Source organism: Sarcophilus harrisii, chromosome 4 (assembly GCF_902635505.1).
Source record: "Sarcophilus harrisii chromosome 4, mSarHar1.11, whole genome shotgun sequence".
NCBI lineage: Eukaryota > Metazoa > Chordata > Mammalia > Dasyuromorphia > Dasyuridae > Sarcophilus > Sarcophilus harrisii.
In genome coordinates, this window is record NC_045429.1 from 335,166,165 (window position 1) to 335,188,265 (window position 22,101).

General features: G+C 47.6%; 1 protein-coding gene across 3 annotated transcripts; it reads left to right on the plus strand.

The window, feature by feature from the left end:
- The first annotated feature begins 7,807 nt into the window (after positions 1 to 7,807).
- Positions 7,808 to 21,930, plus strand: MSL1 (MSL complex subunit 1). 3 transcript variants are annotated; one of them, XM_012548373.3, is made up of 9 exons: positions 7,809 to 9,330; positions 11,900 to 12,123; positions 13,696 to 14,078; positions 15,961 to 16,008; positions 16,443 to 16,507; positions 17,340 to 17,407; positions 18,207 to 18,331; positions 18,484 to 18,556; positions 19,386 to 21,930. In XM_012548373.3, exons 1-9 carry the CDS (start codon positions 8,509 to 8,511, stop codon positions 19,474 to 19,476), a joined length of 1,899 nt encoding a protein of 632 aa, XP_012403827.2. In that variant the 5' UTR covers positions 7,809 to 8,508; the 3' UTR covers positions 19,477 to 21,930. The 3 variants fall into 3 exon arrangements, with proteins under 3 accessions (XP_031822081.1, XP_012403827.2, XP_031822082.1); XM_031966222.1 differs by lacking the exon at positions 7,809 to 9,330 and adding an exon at positions 10,867 to 10,889; XM_031966221.1 differs by lacking the exon at positions 15,961 to 16,008 and having other exon boundaries at positions 7,808 to 9,330.
- Positions 21,931 to 22,101: the final 171 nt, after the last annotated feature.

The window sequence follows — 22,101 nt, forward strand, 5'->3', positions numbered from 1 at the left end:
TAGAATTAGGGAACTCCAGGACAGAAATCTGGCTCTGCTGTGTGACCGTGGGTAGCTAACAGCCTCTGAGCCTCTTTCCTTCACTGAAACATGAAGGGGCTGGATGTCTGGGCTCCCTTCCCGATCTAAATCTGTGACCCTGTAAACTGAAACTGCCCCATCTTACCAGATTCCTGAGCACTGAGTGAACTTTTCCCCCCAAAGAAAAGCTTAGAAGCTAAGGTTGATGAGGGGGGCAAAGGCCCTGAAAAATGAGCTGCCAGCCCTCTGAACCAGCGCTGTCCACAGATTCTGTCAGGGGTTAGGGAGGCCTTTCTCTGGAGCCTGGCCAAGCTTTGGTCGGGCCCAGGAATCCTGGAGGCTGAGCTGGGAAGGAGATTGAAGGTCATCGAAGATAACCGCTTCATGACCGGATGGGGAAACTGAGGCCCCGGGGAAGCAGCCAGGTCCTCTGCCTGGCTTTCCCCCTTAGAAGACCAGCCTCCGGGGACCCCCGCCTGCCTCGGCTTTCCCTCCCCCTCCTGGTGGGCAGAGGAGGGAGAAAGCCAGAGCCTCGGTGTGTGCATGTGTGAGTGTGTTTGTGCTTGCTCACGAGGGTGGCTCGGATCACATGGCTCGGGCATGTGCGGGCTGCTCCATTTTTACCACAACAGCTCTCATAAACAGCCCTGCTGCCGCCGCCGCTGCTGCAGAGACATGTGCGCCGGAGCGGGGGTGGGGCACGTGGCCCCGGCTCAGCCAAGGCAGCCAGCTCCCCGCACTCCCTGCCTCTTCCCAACCGGGCCCTGGCTCCCTCCGTCTGGTCACAGGAAATTCCCAGTCCTGGGCTCCTGCTGCAAAACATGTTTTGGGGGAAGCAGCTTTCCATTAGGCTGGAGTCAATAGCCTTTTAAAAAGAGATGTTGAAAGGAGAGCTCCACCAAGCTCTGCCAATGCACTGAGCCCCCTGATGTGGCCCAGGAGAGATATTGGAAGTAGCTTTGGGGGAGAGACAGGCTCAGAACCCTCCCTCTCCCACAACCAGCCAGGGCCTTCAGTGTCGGTATGGCTTGGGCAAGGAGGAGTGTGGCAACGCCAAAGGTGGCCAGACTACCGATTCCCTCTCCCAAGAATTGTCATTTCTCGGTGGACATATTTCTTTATTAGACAAAACAGAGGATCCTGACTTTTGGGATACCTGCTTTCTTGAGGGTGACCAACTGAGTTCCTCACAAAGGAAGAGTATGGGATGATGGAGGAGTGGAAATCATCATGGGAGAAGGGTCAGAAGGAGAGAAAGCTAGGATTACAATTGTTTATCCTTTCTCCATCTTATCTATTTCTCTTCCTGTCCGGAACTTCATTTAGAGAGGCAGCTGTTTGTGGTTTTAAGGCTATTTGAAGTTGGTGGTTGGTCCTTGTCCTATCCCAAACTGAAAAGAAATTCACAGCCACATCTGTCACCATCCTTATTCACCCCCTCCCAAATCCCTGTGACAATGAGTATATTTTCCTGGGCTTTCTGCTCCCTCATAAGTCTCAGGGGTGTGGGTTCAGGAAATCAGCATAGAGCTGTGAGATCCCAGTGGATTGGGAGTTTCCAAAGCCAAATGAGTTTTACAGATACCAAGTGGCAAAGTGTCTCACTGGAGGAGGGTGGGGACACCCCTGTCTAATTCCAGCTTCTCTAGATCTAGGAATGTCAGCCAGAGGAGTACAGAATAACTCAAGAGCTAGTTTACAAATGCTCCAGAGAACTGAAACTGGGAGGAGTATGGAACTTGTTCACTGAAATGAGCTCTATAGCATCATAAGTTCTTAATCTAAGAGTTTAAAGAAGGGACTTGGGATGTTTGAGATCATCCTTAACTCTTTTAATAGATTTAATTTAATCCTGATTTAATTTTTAAAATCTCTGTAGAGTTCATCTAGTTCACTCCCCTAATTTAATAGATGAGGAAACTGAGGCACAGTGCAAGGCTTCCAAAAATAAGAAGTTATCCAATAAAACTCACTTTACAAATGTGCAGTCCAGGGAGTGGAAATTATTTTCCTAATGTGACACAAAGGGAAAAAAAATTGAATATAGGAATTAGGGAGATGGGTTTAAATCTCAATCCCCAATACCTAGTAGTTGTGGGGTAAAGCCAGCCACTTAACCTTTCTGAGATTGTGAAATGAAAATACCACAAGATTATTATGAATATCAAATTATATAATAAATGTAGACCTAAAGCATTTTGTACACTCTTAAAACATATCATTGTCAGCTCTCAATAATAGGATTCAGGCCCTGTTTTTTTAGACTTTGAATCCTGTACTCTTTGCATTATCTTGGTTCACTTGGACCAATAGATCCACTAAAGAGAAAGGGGAAGGGAGAAAAACACAACTAAGGGCCTCTGCCCTCTTTTTATTTAGTGACTTCCTTCCTCCATCAAAAGCAACCTCACTAAGGACCAGTTACACTAGTCTCTATCCTTTCCTTAATTGGGATGGGCCAGTTGCTTCCTTTTTTTTGGTACCTCTCCCAATTGTTACTTGTCTCTTCCCTTCCGAGAGAAACCTCTCCTTTGATTCTGATTCCACTCACATTTTTAGGTGCTTAAAAAATGCTTGCTGAATATTTGTTGAGTTGAATCATTGCTCTGCCTCAGCCTAGCCCTCTAAGCTGTTTCTTATAATCTCTTCTCAATGTTTGTTCACCAGATTTGAAAAGGACTGAATTAAAGAAGTTTGTCTACTCTAGGTCAAGCTGTGACCTACATTGTTGTTCTTACTGAGCTGGGAGATGGGGAATTGAAGCTTCAGGGCAGAGGTTTGGAGATCAACTAGGCAGAGAGGACTAGAGGCTGAGCAAACCCCAGCAGAGTTGCAAGAATGATTTAGGGGAGCTTTCGGAGCTAATCCCTACACCATTCGGTTTCCAAAGTAGTTCCCTCAGCCTGGGGCCTGATTAGGGCCTTCTGCTGCCAAGAATAGGAGATGCCCCTCCCCCACAGCGAACCATTTCTGGGCAGTCAGCTCCTTGGACAGGATCCTGAGGTCTCTGCCAGGTAACTCCCTAGGAGTTTTGGCCCCCAGTTCAGGCCAGAATCTGTGAACTAGTAGATCCCATTAGGAATAATGAAGAGGAAACCTTTCTGAGTACTTTTCTCACTTGCGAGCCCCCATTCTGCTGCTTGTTGCAGAGTAGGTAGCCTTGATCTAGTCTGCTTAATACAGAGCCCAGCAGAGCTTTTTAGGGACCCGGGAAGAATCCCAGAATCTCAAGGACACTACCCGGACCAGGGTATCATTGCTGCCCAAACTTTAAATGTCTCGGGGGATGGAACCAACACTGATCTCTATTGTTTTTCAATCACAGTTACTGTCAAATCACCAATCTTAGAGCAGGAAAAGAGCTTCTCGAGGCTGGTCCAGCCCCAGCTTTCAGGCATGTAAAGCATTTTCCTCTTTCTTCGACTTCCTATTCCAAGTTTACACGGGAGGCCTCTGGGCTGTGGTGCATATCCTTAAAGCTCCGAAGATACCCAGAAAGAAAATTCCTGGGGTGGGGAGGTGGTGAGCTGGCCTCCCAAGGAGGAAGGCCAATGCTGGCTGGGGTGGTTCCCCTATTCTGGGGCCTGCCCCTTTCCTTGGCCCCACCCCACCGCCTAGCCCAGTCTGCAGCTGGGCAGGCAGGCAGAATGAGGGAATTCTCTAGGAATCCTGGGGTCTACAAAGAAACAAGGACTTCGCCAGGGGTCAGGGTGAGGAAGGTGGCAAAGGAAATGGGCAGGGAGCTGAGGGAAGGGGGGAAACAGATTTCCCCCTCCTTGGCCATCTAAGGAAATGGGTAGCGCAGAGGAAGCCCGGCTGGTTCCAGGCTGACCCGAGGCCAAGGGCAGGAGACCGGCAGCCTCTCGGCTCGGGGTCATTCTGGACATCCCCAGGCGCCTTTGCCCCGCCCACCCCCTCCTCCTCGGGGCCTGCGCTTGAGCTCGGGAGCCCCTGTGTGGCGGCACCGCGTTGTTGCAGCTGCCGAGAGGGCGGCCCGAATTCTCTCCCTCCCTTTCCCCCTCGGTTGTTTAGGTCTCTGGAAATAGCGCCTGGAGCCGGGAGTGCTGACAGATGCCGTTCCAGCAGGCCAAGTGCCCCGCCAGGCAGCCCGCCACCGCACCAAACACCCTCTCCCCCGACCCCAGTCCCCAGGCCGCTCCACAACGTCGCGAGGTGGGGCTCCCCCGGGCCTCAGGGTCTCTCAGGCGCGGGTCGGCTGGCTTATTGTTCCTTGGGTAGTTATGACAGGGTGACCTTGGACAAATAACTGCATCCCGTCTACCTTACCAGTGCCCCTCCATCGTTCCCTTCTATCTCCATGATACAGTTATGGCCATTGTTCCTGAGCAATGGCCCAATACCTGATTAATCCGGGTCTCCCCCACCCTCACAACTATCTCCCTCATCATTCCACAAGGAAGGAATACTCAATTTGGAGTCAGAAACTTCCACTCAAATTATCTCTGAAATTACCTAATTATGCCTCATTTCTTCTGTGAAACATGGGGATTAGTATCAGCTACATTAAAGGTCTCCGGTGTCTCCCTCAGCCTCCCCCCCTTCTCCACCCACTCCAGTTCCACGTTTGACATTACAATTTCATCCTTATGTGGCCTATATAAATCTTCCTTGTACATTCACATTAGGCAAAGTGGGATTGTGGCAAAACCCAGGTTAGGAGTCATGAGAAACTCCTGTCCTGGCTTTTCTTCCCCCTTGGTCTCTTGATCTTGTTGACAAACCTGGCCACTATGCTGTTATTTGTCCAGATGTCTTTCCTTCCCCTCCTCTCAAGATAATCCTGACTTTTCCCACCCACTTTCCTAGAGCTGGGAGAGGGAGGGAACCAGTGATGTAAACAATAAAGTCGATTTCTAACCCCAGAGAGGAAGAATCATTTCCAGAGTTTTTCCCTTCTGTGTGTAACAGGAAAGAGCATATCCTTTAATCCAAGGATCTTAGTAACTAGGGAACTGGCCCTTAGCTGGTACCTAAGGATGTCCCAGTACTCTAACACCATGTGGAATCTGGAGGGAGGAGTCAAAACTCTTTTGCAGCCATCCATCTAAAACAGTATTTCCCAGAATGGGTGTTTCTGATGCCATCCTACAGCCCAAATCTTCCCACCAGGGCTGTGCAATTCTTCCAGCGATTAACTCAAAGCTATATTGACCTGAAACCTCCAAAAAAAAGAGGCTTTTTCATCTTGAGCATAGCCCCGGTGCTTTCCCACATTCACCCTGAAGAGGGCAGTTGTACCCAGCCATTTGGCCGTGCCAACAATCCCAGGGAGGCCGGTTAACAAAACAACCTAGTCACGTGTTGGAGGGGGGTACTCGAAGGGGTTGCTGGGACAGGGAAGGGAGGCCCACGTGGGGTGGGCAGAGCCAAGGGAAGGCTTTGGCGGGGTTGCCAGCAGTAGAAAATATCCAAACTTGAGCTGTTTAGGGGAAGGAAAAAAAAAAAAAGCAACAGGGAGGAGGGCCTCCTAGTTACAGTCGAGAGGCCCCTACAGGGAAAGAGGGGAAAAGGGTGGGGGGAGGCTCCTTAACATACACATACATCCATAGCTTGTAGCAACTTGGAATGCTGGGCAGGATTTCTACATGAAAGCACCCTGTAGATTAGAACCTATCAGCCTATCTTTATCCCCCAGGTCCAGGTTGGAGATGGGGGCAAAGGGAAATAACCTCTACTCGCATCTGATTTTTGTGCCATGTGGCACAAGGTGATGCTGGTCTGATGCCAACCACTCCACTGTAATCTTTATCTTTCCAAGAGCCTTAGGAAACCCACATAGATGAATCCCTTGTCCTGGTGAGCACCCAAAATGTCTCCTCTCCTTAAGCCCAACCCTGCTCCAGGAACACAAGGGGAAACCAAGTCCTGAGAGATCAGTACTAGACATGAGGTGGAACACTATTGATTCCTCATCCTAGGTTCAGAGGCACTATCTTCACTAATACAAAGAATAGAAAGATGTAGCAGTAAACTTGTCCATCAAAAAGCCAAAGGGAAAATAGGATTTAGAGCTAAAAAATAGTCTTTTGATTGTTTAAATGAACAGGCTACGTTAAGATGAGAAAGCCCATTATTTCCTTTAAAAAGGGATCTCAGGGGAGCTAATTTTACAGGGTTTTAAAATTATTTTTCTTTGAGTTTTTAGCTGTAAGTCCCATTTTTCTTCTTTTGAAATCTTTGGGGAACCTCCTTGTCCCCAGTGTTAGCCAGTGCATAAAGCTGAGGGGTTTGACTCCAGTGCTTTCTCTGTCTACAGAATATTTACTCCAAAAATGCCCCTGCTGGTTCATCCTGCTTATTCAGGGTCCAGCGCTTAAGAATTCTCAGAGCCAAAAATTTCCAGCTGGAGGATTTTTGTTGATTTACAAGAAGGAACCCTAAATGGAAACGGGACTGGCTCAAGGGTACTTTGGGAAATAGTCCTGGGCTAACAGAGAGTTACATTCTCAGTTGCAAGGAGCCTTCTGTGGAGTGCTGACCACTAAAAGGGCTTCTTTGCTCAGATCCACAGGCTTAAACCTTGGAGTGTTTCACGTTCTTGGGCTGCAAGATGGGGGAGGGGCTTAATTAGAGGATTTCAAGATGTGCCAAAGGTTCCACTCTCCCCCCCCCCCCCCACACCTCAGGTGGGGCTCAAGACACAGGGGAGAAAAACATTCCACTGAAATCTTTTGACGGTCCCTCCCCCCCTCTCCCCCCTCTCTCCCCTCCCCCCGAGATAGGAATTCTGTGAAAAATATAAAAAGGGGGCCAAAGTTCCCATGGACGTTAAAAAAAAAAAAAAGAGGAAAGGATAAAGAACGTGGTTGAAAAGGACAGGCTTGAAAACAGAAGACTATGGAAATAGGACTCTCATATCCAACAAAAAAATGTCCAAGATAGCACAAATCAAAATTCAAAACCCTCTTTAGACGTTTCTAAGATACCTTCAGCCCTTTAAGAGCCTTTCTAAGCGTGGCTGGGGATGGCTGTTAGAAGTGGCAGTTGAGGAAGGGCAGTTGGGAGTTGGGAGCATCTCACCAGGAGATTGTGATGACAACTCCCACCCCACCCCCCCAGGAGATCCTGGGTTTTCCTGCGGGAAAAGCCATCATCAGACAGCCCATCCCCCTTCTATCATGGCGTGGAAGGAATAATATAAAAAAGGAACTGCCCGCCTCAGATGGAGACTTGGACCCGAGATGCATGCTCTAAGGAATGGCCAATTATTATTCCCCACTGCCCAGGCGTGTAAGCGCAGGAGAAACATGGCCAGGGAGGGAGAAAAGCGGTGGGCCGCGTGCCATTCTGCACCCTTCTCTCCTCCTGCATCCAAGGACAGGAGGGCACCATGCCGGGAGTCATTGCTCTGCACCAAGTGGGTGGGTGCTCGGGTCACAGTGAAAGAACGGAATAACATTCAGACCCGGGAAGAAACCCGCAGCCCCCGCCCCTGCCTTTTTCCCTAGCTCCTTTCTTCCCTGCCTTCCCTTTCCCTAGGGGCCCCTTCAAAGCCTAATCCTCCCAGACCCCACCCCCCCCCCCCCCCCCCCCCCCCCCCCCCCCCCCCCCCCCCCCCCCCCCCCCCCCCCCCCCCCCCCCCCCCCCCCCCCCCCCCCCCCCCCCCCCCCCCCCCCCCAACTCCCTGCAGCTTTCCTCCTTTCCCCGGGCTGTGAGGCTTCTCCCTCCAAACACCCGGGGCCTCCTCCTTTCAGCTCTCTCCCGCCCCTCCCTCTCTCCCTCCCTCCCTCCCTCCCTCCCGCAGCAGCTCCTAGCTCCCTCCCCTCCGCGCCCTGAATGGCGGCTTCGGCCCCTTTCACAATAGCGCCCCCTCCTCTCGCCTCCTTTTTCCCTCCCTCCCGCTGCCCTCCCGGGCGCATGCGCCCTGCGCTCGGCGGCAGCGGTGGCTCCGGCTCCGGGAGACTCCGTTTTTTTTAAAGGGAAACGCGAAGGCACCGGGGGCGGTGAAGGGGGTGGGGACCCCCAGGCAGTGGAGACCCTCGGGGGGGAGGGAGGCAGCGGCGACGACCAACCCCACCAAGCGGCGGGCCCACCCCGCACCCCCCTCCTGAGGAGGGGGGGGCCATGGAGGCGCGGGGCGGCTGAGGCGAGCTCCAGGGCGGGGGGCCGGGGCCGGGCGGCGGCAGCAGCGGCGGCGGACTCTGGGGATGAGCCCGGGGGCGGCCGGGTGCGGGCTCCCGCCTCCCAGGCGCAGGCGGAGGCGGCAGCGGCAGAGGCAGCAACAGCGGCGGCGGGGCCCCCATGGGCGGGCGGCGCGCCCCAGCCGCGGCCTCGACTTCTCCTCACGGGGGCGGGATGGCGCCCCGGCCCGGGGGGAGCAGCGCTAGCCGAGGCCCGGGGCCGCGCCGCTGAGTCCAGCGTCGCGCTAGCCGAGCCCAGCCCGCCCAGCGCTCCAGCTCCCGTTCCCACCTGCCCTCGCCCCCCAGCGCAGCCCAGCCCAGCCCGCGCCCTCCGCCCCGGGCCACCATGACCATGAGATCGGCCGTGTTCAAGGCGGCCGCGGCGCCCGCCGGCGGCAACCCCGAGCAGCAGCAGCGGCTGGACTACGAGCGGGCGGCGGCGCTGGGCGGGCCCGAAGAGGAGCCCGGACCGCCCGAAGCCCAGTTTCTCTCTCGCCACCGTAAGCTCAAAGAGTCCGGGCCGCCCGTGGCCTCCTCGCAGGGGGGAAGCCCGGTTCCTTCCCCGGTCGGAGGCGGCGGCGGCGGCGGCGGCGGCGGCGGCGGAGGAGGAGGAGGAAGCGGCGGCGGCAAGGGCCGGAGTTTGGTGCTGCCGGCCGGGGCGGCCCCGGGGCAGCAGGAGGAGAGTTGGGGCGGCTCCGTGCCCCTGCCGTGCCCGCCCCCCGCCACCAAGCAAGCCGGGGTCGGGGGGGAGCCGGCCGCGGCCGGGGCGGGCTGTAGTCCCCGCCCCAAGTACCAAGCGGTGCTGCCCGGCCAGACGGGCTCCCAGGTGGCGGTGGCCGCGGACAAGGGCGGGGCCACCCCTCCCGCCGCCACCGCCTCGGACTCGGCGGGACCCCCGCCGCTCCCTCCGGCCGGGCCGCCGCCCCTGCCACCCGCCGCCGCCACCGTCACCGCCGCCGCCGCCGCAGGAACCCTGGCGGCCTCGGAGGGGCGATGGAAGAGCGTGAGGAAAAGCCCCCTCGGGGGCGGCGGCGGCTCGGGTGCCAGCAGCCAGGCCGCCTGCCTCAAGCAGATCCTCCTGCTGCAGCTGGACCTCATCGAGCAGCAGCAGCAGCAGCTGCAGGCCAAGGAGAAGGAGATCGAGGAGCTCAAGACCGAGAGGGATTCGGTACGGGACGGGTTAATCGCGGTTCGGCTGCTGGGGGATCGGTGCGCATGCTCCCCCTGGAGGAGGGGGTGGGTGGCGGGGTTAAAGGGCATCGCATGGTTGGGGGCGGTGAAGGGCCGTGGTCCGCCTAGAGTTAACCTGGGGTGGCGGCGGGGGCTGCGGCCCCGGCTGCGGTGTTGGTGGTGGCGGTGCGCATGTTTCTCTAGAGAGACAGGGACCGGGGTTAAAGGGCAGCGGCATGGGGAAGCGGGAGAGAAGGCTTTGCGCATTAAGGGTTAAAATGGTAGCTCTGCTCTGGGTTTGGGAAGGGCTGGAGAGAGAAGGGATCCCGGCAACGAGGAGGTTAAATATTCGGCGGAGGGGGCCGCGCTGAAAGGCGCTGTGGGGCGCCTGCTGTGGGGCTGGTGTGGAAGGGGTTAACTTAAAGGGCTACAGGGTTGCTAATGCATTGTGGGGGAGGGAGGCAGCAGCTGCTGCTCGAGCCACTGCAGCAACATCCTTTGGCAGGAGGGGTAACTGGCTCTTTTGTGGCAGGAGGTCTGGGGGTGACAGAGCGAAACCCCACCTTAGATCCTAAAGGAAATCATAGCGAACTCATCACTGCCTGTGGTGGGGGAAGGGTCTGCAGGGGGAACCTGAGCTACAAAAACACACCCATGCAGAACCCCCCTTTTGAGCTTGAGTACTGGCTGTTTGAGGCTGGAGGAGATCTCCGTAGAACGTTGCAAGACAGAACACGTTGAATGTATTAGAAAAAAGCAAAATCCTCATTTTAGGAATTTCGGAATAATAAAAAAAAAAAGTGCTTTGATATGTTGTCTTTTTCTTGGAGGAAAAGAATATCCAGCCATATTTTAATAATTGGTAATTGAAGATACGTCCATTTTAAAGACTATTCCATCTCCTTGAAATGTCGCTTAGCAGTGGGGTACCATGGTCTATCGTTGTCCAGGTCCCCATAACCTGAGGCAGCTTTGCAGCTGCCTAAAAATAAACCTGTTCCCTATTTCTACACTGTCGTGTTAAGGCTGCAGTGGACTTTTTTTGGGGGGCTTTGTGTGCGCCAGGGGATGAGCCGGGGAGCAGAGTGCCATTGCCGTTTTGTTTGCTTTCCAAATGATTCGGATCAGGCGGCAGTCAATCCTTTTATTCGAGGGTGCAGTCTGCAAGGTGGGATGGGACCTGGGACAGGTCTCCTCAAAACATTTCATGGTGTTGATTTGTGGAAGTTACCCAACATGGAGGTGGCCCTGCTCTGCTACTGTACTGCAGTCAAAGGGTGTGATGGTACTGTAATTACAACACATCCTATCCTTACGTGAGGGACTTGGAGGGGAGGGGGGCTGGACGGGAGGAGGGGGGAAGAGAAGAAATCAAGGAAATGTCACCCACAATCCGTGGTTAAGTAACGTTAAGGCTGTGACTCAAAACAGATACCAGGAGATGAATTGAGAGTTATGGCTGACACTGGGGGGCCCTTTCTGCTGATTGTCGAGGTCTCTGCTCAGTTCCTGAGGTAATGGTCCCTACGAACTGCTCTCCTAGGCAGAAAGAGTGGGGTGAGTTGAGGATAAAAGAGTGTCAGTCTTAACTTGGCGTTCACTGCTTCTGTTGTGTATTGCAGTCTTAGCGTTGCTTAAGCTTCTTTCTCTTATTCCATTTTTGTTGGCCTCTGAACTGGAATCTTTGCAGCTGAATGAGTATAATGGAGGTAGCACTGATTACTGTGTAACTAAAAGGAAATTCTTGTTTCAGATTATGGATTGAATGGTTGGCACCTTTTCTCCAAATATTTTAATTTGAAGTATTGAATGGTAGTGAAGGCCTCCATCCTTTTTATTTGATGATTTTTAGCCCCCTTTTTCCTTTATTTTTTAATTTTAGGGTGGGGGGAGAATTATCAGTATTAGGATGGCATACAAGTCATTTATGACAGTTGACCTCAGATACAAAGATTACATTGAGGATTTCTCTCATGATTGCCTGGATTTTAAGGAATTGATTTCTTTTCCAAATGCTTTAAATGGAGGACTTATTGTTTTCTAGAGAGTTTTTCAATTAGCAGTAAGATCCTCAGAGTAGCACCTTCTGTTGTGAGCTCTTATTTCGTGCACAAATTTAAATCTAAATCTTTATATACGAGAGTTTGGGAAGGTACACCTTAGAAGAAGAATGGAGATATAGAAGATGGGGTCTAGGGAAATTTGGGACCTACCAAAGGTGAGTTCTAAAAACTCCATTGCTGATTTGGGGCTGCTTTATTGGCAACACAACATCAGAACAGTGAAAGAAGAGGAAGGTTTTCCTGCCTTTGGGAAGCATCTCCTACCAGAACAAGATGTATCCTGTATTGACTGTATCCTGTTTAACCCCTACAGTTAATGATGTATCTTGTCTCCCATATCTTGTATGTTGAGCATTCTCTAAACTGATGTTTGTCTGCTAATGGAAAATTAGTTGAATCTGAAAGGGAAGGGGGAAATAGCATGTCCTGCCTCCCAAATAGGACCGAGGAATTGTGTTTATTCTTTATGTTAGACCATATGTTTTGTAACTTTTTCCTTTGTAGCTCCTTGCTCGGATTGAACGTATGGAAAGACGGATGCAGCTGGTGAAGAAGGATAACGAGAAAGAGAGGCACAGGCTGCTTCAAGGCTATGAGACTGAAGACCGGGAGGAGCCTGAACTATCTGAGAAGATTGAGCTGGAGTGCCAGACTGAACTTTCAGAGACGTCTCAGGCCCTGCCATCGAAACCTTTCTCATGTGGACGGAGTGGGAAGGGACACAAAAGGTAACATAGCTGTCCCTCCTAGCACTTGAGGCCTGGGGCAAGAACTTCTGCCTTCCAGGAGACCTGTGTCTGTGGGGAGAAGGCTCCCAGGCTGGGACACAGTGGGGCTGAGGCCTCCAGACAAACCCAACTGTCAAGTCGGCCAGGGTTTTAGTTGCCTTTTGTGCACCTGAGCTCTGCTGGGCACATGGGCTGGTTCACAGGAGCCACAGAGACAAATCAGTCCTGTGAAGATGGCATGACAGAACTACAGATGAAGTGGACAGAGAGCCCCGAGGTCTCTGTGTGACTTTGGTCAAATCACTTTAATCTGTCTGCTTCAGTTTCCTTTTCTGTAAAATGAGGATAAGAAATGCACCTACCTCCCAGGACTGTTGTGAAGATCAAATGGCATGATACTTATAAAATGCTTAGCACCTAAAGAGCACTAGAGAGGTTAATTCCCTAATCTTCATTGCTGGAAAGCATAGGAAAGACCCTAAGTGCTCTAGGGATGCTGAGATGGGAGGACTCATTTTCTCATGTGAAATTAGAGGACAGATCTGGGGGAGGGAGTAGGGGGAAGGAGGGGAAAAATTGGAACAAGAGGTTTGGCAATTGTCAGTGCTGTAAAGTTACCCATATATATAACCTGTAAATAAAAGGCTATTAAAATTAAAAGAAAAAAAAAGAAAGGATATTAGAGGACAGGACCAGAGGCTCCCTGAGCCTGAATGCACTGAGCATGTGGCTCTTGTTGGGGTTAGAAGGGGCTTTGGAGAAAGTGTTGGGATTTATAGAGATAGATGAAAAGGATGAGGGCTGAAAGCATAGGGAAGGTATTTTTGTGGTTGGTGGTTTTTTGTTGTTGTTGTTGTTGTTCTTTTTGTTCTTTTGGTTTTTTGCTAAGGAGGCAATTGGAGTTGTGACTTATCCAGGGTCACACAGGTGGAAAGTGTTAAGTATCTGAGGGCAGATTTGAACTCAGGTCCTCCTGACTTGCTGGTGCTCTAACTACTGCGCCACCTAGCTTCCATAGGCAAGATATAGGAGCAGGAGAGTAAGGAAGTGGAAGTAAGAGTGGAAGAGAGCATTGGTGACTTTATACTGTGAGTTGGATAGTAGAGAGTCCTGACCGTCAGGCTAGTAAACAGGACAGAGCTATTAGAAGCTGTTAAGCTTTATAAAAAGATTTAGAAGGCAGAGTAGCTTAGTGGTTAGAGTGCTAGACTTGAAGGAACCAGTTCTTCAATTGGGTTCTTTTTCTGCCTCAGAAACAGTTAACTAGCAGTGTTAGTTTAGGTAAATAACCTTTCTAGACCTCAGGTTTCTATCTAGATTTCAGGAGTTGCACTAGAAGCCACTGTCTTGTTTTTAAGATATGGTGCTGTGATCTATGATTTGAATTAACCTGAGGGAAGACCTAAAGGCTGCTTGTAATTTTTGCTTTAAGAATTTGTGCCAGTGTGTGTTGCAAAGGTAAGATTCCTGAACATTGGCATTTGGGGACAGGGGGCTAAAGTTCTTACCCTCTTTCATGAAATTTCATTCAGAAATCATTACATTATATTTATGTCTTTCCCCTTTCCATAGGAAATCCTCATTCGGAAGTGCTGAGAGAAAGACTCCAGTTAAAAAGCTGGCTGCTGAATTTTCAAAAGTCAAAACAAAAACTCCTAAGCACTCTCCTGTTAAAGAGGAACCGTGTGGCTCCTTACCTGAAACTGTGTGTAGACGTGAACTGAGGAGCCAAGAGACTCCAGAAAAATCCCGATCTTCAGTGGACACCCCCTCTAAACTCTCTGTCCCCCAGAAGGCACCCAGCACTCACCCCAAGGAGAAAGGCTTCACAAGCGAGCTAGAAGAATTGCCGTACCTTTCCACCACAGAAATGTACTTGTGTCGTTGGCACCAGCCTCCCCCATCACCGTTACCATTACGGGAACCCTCTCCAAAGAAGGAGGAGACTGTAGCAAGTAAGGCATAGCGAACACTTGCCCTTATACCCTAGTGGTGGTGGTCAAGCTAACATGTGAAAATGCCATTGGCATTTTTTAAAAGGTACAATCAATAAAGCAGCATTCTGTTAAGAATGTGTAAGTTAACAGCCAGAGACAGACACTGTGCAGGCATTGCAAATAGATGGAATTATTGAAAAAATGTACTCAATGTATTTGCCTGCTTACAACCCTGGGAGATGTATTTGACAGTAAGTTGCTTTTCACATGAGCACCAGACTTGGGGGTGTAGTCTCCAGAAACTTGCCTGCCCTCTGAGGAATGGGGACTTTTCTGTGCTCTGAGATGCATAGAATTTACACTTTGTCATGCATAACTGTTCCTGCAATTGATAATTATGTAAAGCCTTAGAGGCTAGGTTCTGGGTGCTCTCAGGGACTAAAGAGTATGTTAGGAATGAGGAGGCAGTTTGAACCAGGGAGGTTTACTTTGGGTCTTCCCTCTTCAACTATACAAACACTCAATTGTATCTTAGTTTTGGCCTGAGGGGACAAGAGGGTATCCCCTAAAGACCAGTAGTTCAGTTTTTTTCTTAATATGTTTCACAAAGGGTCTAAAATGTGAAGAACTCACTTTAATTTCAGGTAACCTATTGGTTATTGATATATTTAAATAAAATGAAATAATAAGGACTCTCTTAGGGGTATCTGAGCTATTGGAAGCGGGGGAGGAACAGTACCTTTATCATCTCCCTTCTCTGCTTCCTTCCCCTCCCTCCATGGCTTCCCTACACAGATGCTTTCATACCACCCATGCCAATCTGTAACTTGAATGCTCCTTTAGTCATAGAATTTGAGCCTGTTAGTCACTGTGGGTGCTCCAGGGTGCTGGGAAACCTTGTGGAATAGAGTTGCAGCCTGGAGGGTGTGCTGTTATGCTTTGTTTCTAGCAGGCATGGGGATGGGAATCCATTCCAGAAAGGAAAGTGCAGTCTCCAGACTTTGTCCATCTGTCCTAGTGCTGAAATTGGAATGGTGGAAAAAGATTGCTCTTGATTTCACTGGACCTCTGAATTTAAGTAGGTGGGAGAAAGAGTAGGCCAGAATCCTGAATTAGGTCTAGATTTTTTTTTTGGTTCAGTCAGATGAACAGGTTCATCTCTTTTTGCTTTACCTTATCATAGCAACATCATATAACGATGTAAAGAACAATGGGGAAGCAGCTCCCCATCCATTCAGGAAAATGGCTGAGCTGGAAGGACTATTCTTTGGCCTGCCTGATTTTGAAAACCAAACTTCAGTTCTAAACCATTTCCTTGAGATAATGGGAGAAAGCAGGGACTGAAAGGTCTGATTTGGGAACACCTGAATCCATTGAAGAGAGAAAGCTGTGAATACATAATATGAATCATTCTTGATGGTTCTTTTTCATGTGAAATGTTTTCTTTCAAGGGAACCAGGGTTTCTGGGCTACATCAGCCAAAGGGTAATCTATGTGAAGGGGAAGAGGGCATTGTTAAAGAAGAAAAAACACATCTGCTAGTCTTAAAAACACCAATCTTATATTTGAAAATTGGGGGGAAGGGGGAATTGAAAAAACTCTTACTCACCTGCCATGTTCTGAGTTTAGGGTTTTATATCCTTGGCCATCAACAGTTGCAAAGAAGCCACCCTAAATAATGAAGAGAGAGAAGAAATCTCAGTGTAAATGGTGGTGGGCTTATTTTGCCTCTTTTTCTTACTTCCTCCCCCCTTCTTAAGAAAGAGAGAATTTCTCCCCACCTACCTTCCTAAAAAAGAACTCCAAATTTCTTTACTGTTGATTTCTTTCCTCCATATCGAGTGTAGGTTTTTTTTCCCCCTTTTACACTGAGATTTTTCTTCTTTCCCGCATTATTTAGGATGTCTGATGCCATCAAGTGTTGCAGGAGAAACTTCAGTCTTGGCTGGTGAGTAGAATAGGAATTTTGCTGGCTGGGGCCTTGGATGGGTGCTGGGAGGCTGGAAGCTACATTCTTTATCCTTTCATATTTGGGGAAAATTAAGGTTGTTTAGTAGATAAAGTTCTCAAAATTACAACAAAATAGCAGTTCTTTTTGAAGAACCACAATTCCATTTTATGAGTGGACAGTTATGGGCTTAGTTTTTTGTTTGGACTTTTAGTTGGTCAGACTGCACTGGTACTTGAGAGTTTTGTATGCCATAGCAAACACACTAATTATACCTCCAGGAGAGTCCATAGAATGAATCCTTATTGCCTAATAACTTTTTTTTTTTGTCTGGGGAGACAAATTTTCTTAGCAAATAAAAGATGTCTTATGTGATTTTGAATTTAAGGATCTTTCTTCTTCCTCCCTCCTTTTTTTTTTTTTTTTTTTTTCAGTTCCTTCTTGGAGGGACCACACTGTAGAGCCTCTGAGAGATCCAAATCCTTCAGAGCTCTTGGAGGTAGGTGTCAAGAAGAAATTGGTGTAGGAGAGACATTCAAGAGGAAATGTGGGTTTTAGTTGAATATTTCTATAGTCCATGTCATTTTCCTGTGGGTTAGAATATTAGGCCTAGAAGAAATTTAAGAGATCATCTAGTCCAACTGTTTAATTTTCTTCAAAATAAGGATAGAGTCTGGACTCAGAAGAAACTTTCTGACAGTGCAAGTCTTAGCTGCTTGACTTGCTCAGGGTCTACATGATCATGTTGTGATAGAATAAGAAGTGAAAAGCAGCTTTTTTCTGGCTCCAGAGCTAGCTTTTGAACCCCTCCACTACACTGTAGCAATCTGCCCCAGTGGGTTCTCCCAACTCACTACTGAAAGGAAGGAGGCATATTTTATCATTAGTTCTCCAGCATTCATTCCCATTATTGTACAGAGGAGGAAACTGAGCTCAAAGGAGGTAAATAACTGACCCCTGAGGTCACACATGTTAGCTTGTCCAAAACAACAGCTGCTGCTAAGGTACAATCCAAATCAGGACAAAGGAGATTACAGTGACCTCTTCTGTTAGGCCATCCAGTCCCTCCCCATCCTACTACTGCCCCCAGACCTGAACACCCAATCCAAGTAGTGTTGTACGTGACTTTCCAGATGATGGGCTTAGCATGGGCAATTCCAGTTTGATAGAAAGCTCATTCCTGGTGGGAAATCCTTGTGTGTGGGAGAGATTGGTCTGGAGGGAATGAACTCTTCTGTCATCAAGAAGTTCAGTCTCTGATGAGAGAGGGCAGAGGGCAGATGGATATTATCTGCTAATAGAAAGCTTTGTGTCTCCTGTTGTCTACACAGAACCTGGATGACAGTGTGTTTTCCAAGCGGCATGCGAAATTGGAGCTGGATGAGAAGAGAAGGAAAAGGTAGGACCTGAAATGGCCATCCTGGGGCCTGCTCTTCCTTGGGGAGTGGCACACAATGCACACAATGAAGTGGTCTTGTCTTAAGCAGCTTTCCTAGATGCTGGAAGTCTGAGTTAGGTCATCCTAGGGTTGGCTCTTCAGGCAAAGGAAATAGCGGGAAAAGAAATGACTGTGATAGGTGGGCATAGTGAAGAACCCTTTGGAATATAATTTTTTTTTAATTAAAGCTTTTTATTTTCTTTTGTCTTCAACATTCACCCTTGCAAAACCTTGTGTTGCAAATTTTTTTCTCCCTCCTTTCCCTCCATCCCTTCCCCTAGATGACAAGTAATCTAATATATGTTAAATTAATGCCAGAAAATTCTGGGCTTCATGGTACCTGGTATTTTTTGGTGTTGTCTCTTGATTATATGTTACAGTGAAGTCTCCCAATAACCTTTGCTGAAAAGTAGCATAATATAATATTTGACAGTTATAGCGTGTTAAAATTTGCAAAGTACTGTACATACATTCTTTCCTTGAACCTCACAAAAACCCTGTTAGTTCTAGAGGAATTCTCATTTTACAAGTGAGGAAACTGAGGTTGGGAGGGGTTGGGTTACTTGCACCTAATAGTACAGGAGGCAGTGTTTAAAGTCTTGCTGACCACTCCAATTCTGACCATGCCATGATTCACTCTCCTGTTTGGAGAGGGCCCCACAATTTTCATGCATAGGTGTGGAATTTTCAGACTCTGCGTAAGTATACAGATGCCCTGGCCCAGTTCTGTTTTTCAGTAGCTGGTTTGTTTTTTTTCCAGATGGGATATTCAGAGGATCAGGGAACAAAGAATTTTACAGCGACTGCAGCTCAGAATGTATAAAAAGAAAGGAATTCAGGAATCTGAGCCTGAGGTTACCTCATTTTTCCCTGAGCCAGATGATGGTAAGTTCCATGTACCCAGTGGTAGGATTTTGTTAAGAACAGTGTTACTGAATCTAGGGTACAGCATGCTTGGGTCTGTGGAACATGTAAAGATGGCTTACAGTGTCTTTTTGACAATGCTTACTAAAAAGGTTCCATTTTCTACCCCATAGTTGAAAGTTTGCTGATTACCCCCTTCTTGCCTGTTGTAGCATTTGGACGACCATTACCAAAATTGACCCCACAGTAAGTACAGACTTTTGTTTTCTTTCCTTTTTTAAAAGTTTCATTTGTGCCTTTTGTGTTATATATCAGTTATTTTCTTACAAAAAATCTATCCTTCTGACTCCATCATTCCCTGCATCCCCCACCTCTTCTTTATAACAAAACAAAATAATTAAGCAAAATTTAGCAGCATAATAATCTGGCACTATACATATCATTCATTTCACTCTTTTGGTCTTCCACCTCCTATTCTACTGTTCTCCAGGACCATGATGGTTAATTGTGGTCACTGTTTGGCTGCTTTTTGCGTTGTTTTCTTTTACATTATTATAGTAATTATTTATGTGGATTCATGGTTCTACCTTTTTTTTTGTTCTGTCCCAGTTCATATAATTTCCCCATGTTTCTCTGAATTCATCACATTCATCTCATGGTATAATAATTATCCTAATATAGTACAGCATGTCCTATCATTGCTCACCTGATGGTATTTATTTGCTTAATGTCCAAGTCTCTTGTTACCTTAGAAAAAAATCTTTTTTAGCTTTTTTTTTTTTTTTTTTTTTAAGCTTGGGTAGCTCAGCTCCCCTAGTGAGATATAAGGTGGGGCAAAAAGCCATGGTTCTTCTTTTAGAAATTGACTTTTGGAATGTAAAATCCCTTGAGGTAAGAGTTAGGGAGATTGAGTTAGAAATACACACTCCATCTACTTTGCTACCAGGACAGACCTTAAGGGAGAAGACATGCCTCAAATCTGGCTAGCAGAAGTTGGGGTTTGGTGTGACTCTAGTCCTGTCCTGAATCTCTTCTTCGCCCATTGCTGCCAGTTAATTTTTGCTATTTTTGCTAGGAATTTTGAGCTGCCCTGGTTGGATGAGCGCAGTCGCTGCAGGCTGGAGATCCAGAAAAAGCAGACACCTCACAGGACGTGTAGGAAATAACTGTGCTGGCAAGAGACCTTTATCTTCAGATGGTTGTAGCCTGCCATTCCCAGAGAATGGCTGAGACCTGTATATGTGACCCAGTTACCCAAACCTGTGTTCTCCTATCTATTATCACTCACTGATAATGCCCTTACATGCTTCGAGTTAAGGTGTTTTTGTTTTTGTCATTCTGTTTTCACAAAAACTCCTTTGTTGAGCTAATTTGGGGGAATGGGATTTTGTTTGTTCTTGCCCATTTTATTTTGGGGAATGAGTTCTTGAGTTAAATCTGCAAGGCCCTCTCTGGCTGGAAGCTTCAAAGGGTCCTGTATTTGATTTTTAGTGGTCACTAGGTATAGATTCTTGGTGAGCCAAACTTTGCCTAAAAAAGATGTATATTAGTATTCTGTGGCATTGGGCACGGTGGTGTTGGTCCACCCTAAAATGGCTCAACGTTAGCTTAATGGCCAAATGAAGAGTGGAGAATAAGATGATGATAGACCCTCCTCATGGAGTGGAAAGAGGTCTGAGGAGCCAGTGGGCTTATTAGACAAGGATCCTTTTAAATCATTCTGTGATTTATCCTCATAGGAATGGGCGAGGGGAAGTTTAGTTATGGTTATTTTCTTGGTTAGCAAATTGAGTCCCATTCCATTTCCCTCTTCCTTCCCTTCTCTCAGTCCTCCTCAAAAGCCTTTGTATCTTGTGAGTGGTAAAGAGAACGGGCTCTTAATTTACTAGCCCACCCTACCCTCATGGTGTAACCCAATAAAACCCGGTAGCCTGAATAACATGGCATTTGAGATGTCCGTGTGTCAAATCACTTCTGAAGTATTTCTTATTGAGACTCTTGTCCTTTTAGTTTGGTGGCGGGTAAAGATCTGGGGGGTGGGGGGGGAAGAGGAAATGCTTCTATGTACTTCATTTGGCTGACAAATATGTCTGCATATTGATGTACTTGATAGAATATTCTTTGTGAAAATAGAATTCTACACGCACAATATTGGTTCCTTTTTTTCCATTTTGTTTTAAGTGTTTCAGGGTAGCACTCCCAGACAACTGTGTAAGAGACCTGTATTAGCTGGAGGGGAGATAGAGCCAAGGCTTCAGCTATAGGAATTGCATTTTGTTTTAGCCTTCAGGACTCTTGTGAGAATTGAGTTTCTAGTCTCTATGCAGTGAAGGGAAAAGGACTTGGATCCTTAAAGGAAATTTGCTGTACCTAAAACCATAAGCACTTTTAGGGGAGAAGTCAAAATAGAGGGTGTGGCTAGCCCCTTATGGAAATAGAATAGGACACCAGTGTCAGAAGGAAGAGGAGAAAAGTTTACTTCTTACACTGTTTTATCTTATGAGGTGTTGGTGTGTATTCCTTGGGTTTGAATCTTCAAAAGGATTCTCCCAGCAACACATACAGTATTCATGGAAGATCTTAGAACTTTTTTTTTTTTTTTTTGTGGGGTTAGAGTGAGCTATGGTTTTTCATTAACTCCTCCTGCCAAGGAAAATGATCTTACAACTGACCCTAATAGTCAGGTTAATGCAGCAAGGTGATAGAAGGAAAATAGGACTCCTTCTCCTAGCTGCCTTCAGCTAACACCTTAAAAATTCAGGAGGAGATGTCCAGAAAAATCAGACCAGATTGTTTTTTATGTACTTTTTCTTTGCTTTCCTCAGTCTCTATCCCAGGCTTTTTGGTGTTCCTTATCTCACCTGGGGTACTAATGCATCACCATTTCCTGACGTTGGAAAAGGAAGACTAGCCAATGCCTCTGCTTTCTTCTTCACTGTTTCTCCCTGGCTTCTGTCGTTTGTTATTTTGCTGAGACTCTTCCTACGGGGCCTGCTTCAGCTGCTGGCTGAAGCGAGTTTGACCTTCAGCTTGTGTCCTACCCAAGGCATTTGTCAGGATTCTGAATTCTAGCTAGTATCTGAGGAATCTCTGAGGTGCTGTCTGACCAGGCAGAAGCTGCTCCTGTGCCCATGATTCTCCCTGCCCTGCAGAGGTCTTGTTGTATCTTGCTCCACTGGCAGGCAGGCTTCTGCAGTTGTTTTCATGCTCACACATCCAGGTTTCCTGAGAAAAAGGGTCAGAGTAGGCTAGCAAAGTACCAAAAGTTAAATTGACAATGGGTGTTTATTAGAGTGTGGGGAAAAATTAGTCTTATTTCTCCCTATATGGGATACAACACTGTGAAATTCAATCTTCAACTGAAGGCCCTGCAATTCTTTCCTATAACATAGTTCTTTGTTCTTAATATCTTGCTTTAACCAAGTTTAAGCTAGTGTTAATAAATTAAAAAGAAAAGCAACTTGTCTGTCCACTTATGCTTTTTTTGTTTTACACCCATTTCACACATTGTTGTCTGTGTTGTAATTCATACTTTTGATACCATTTCTGATGTGTAAAATTGGTTGTCTTGTAAATATCTTATAAAAATTCAATTGTAAATAAACTATTGTGGCTGTTAATTTTTTTGAATTTCTGCTTCAGTTTGTTAGATTTAACAGTGTTAATGGGGAGTATTAAACATTTCTGCCTGTATGTTTTAAAAAATTGAAAAAATCATTTTTTACAATAAAATAGAAAAAACAGCCATGGTTTTTCCTGTTTGTACAAAAGAACCACTTCTGCTGGCTGCC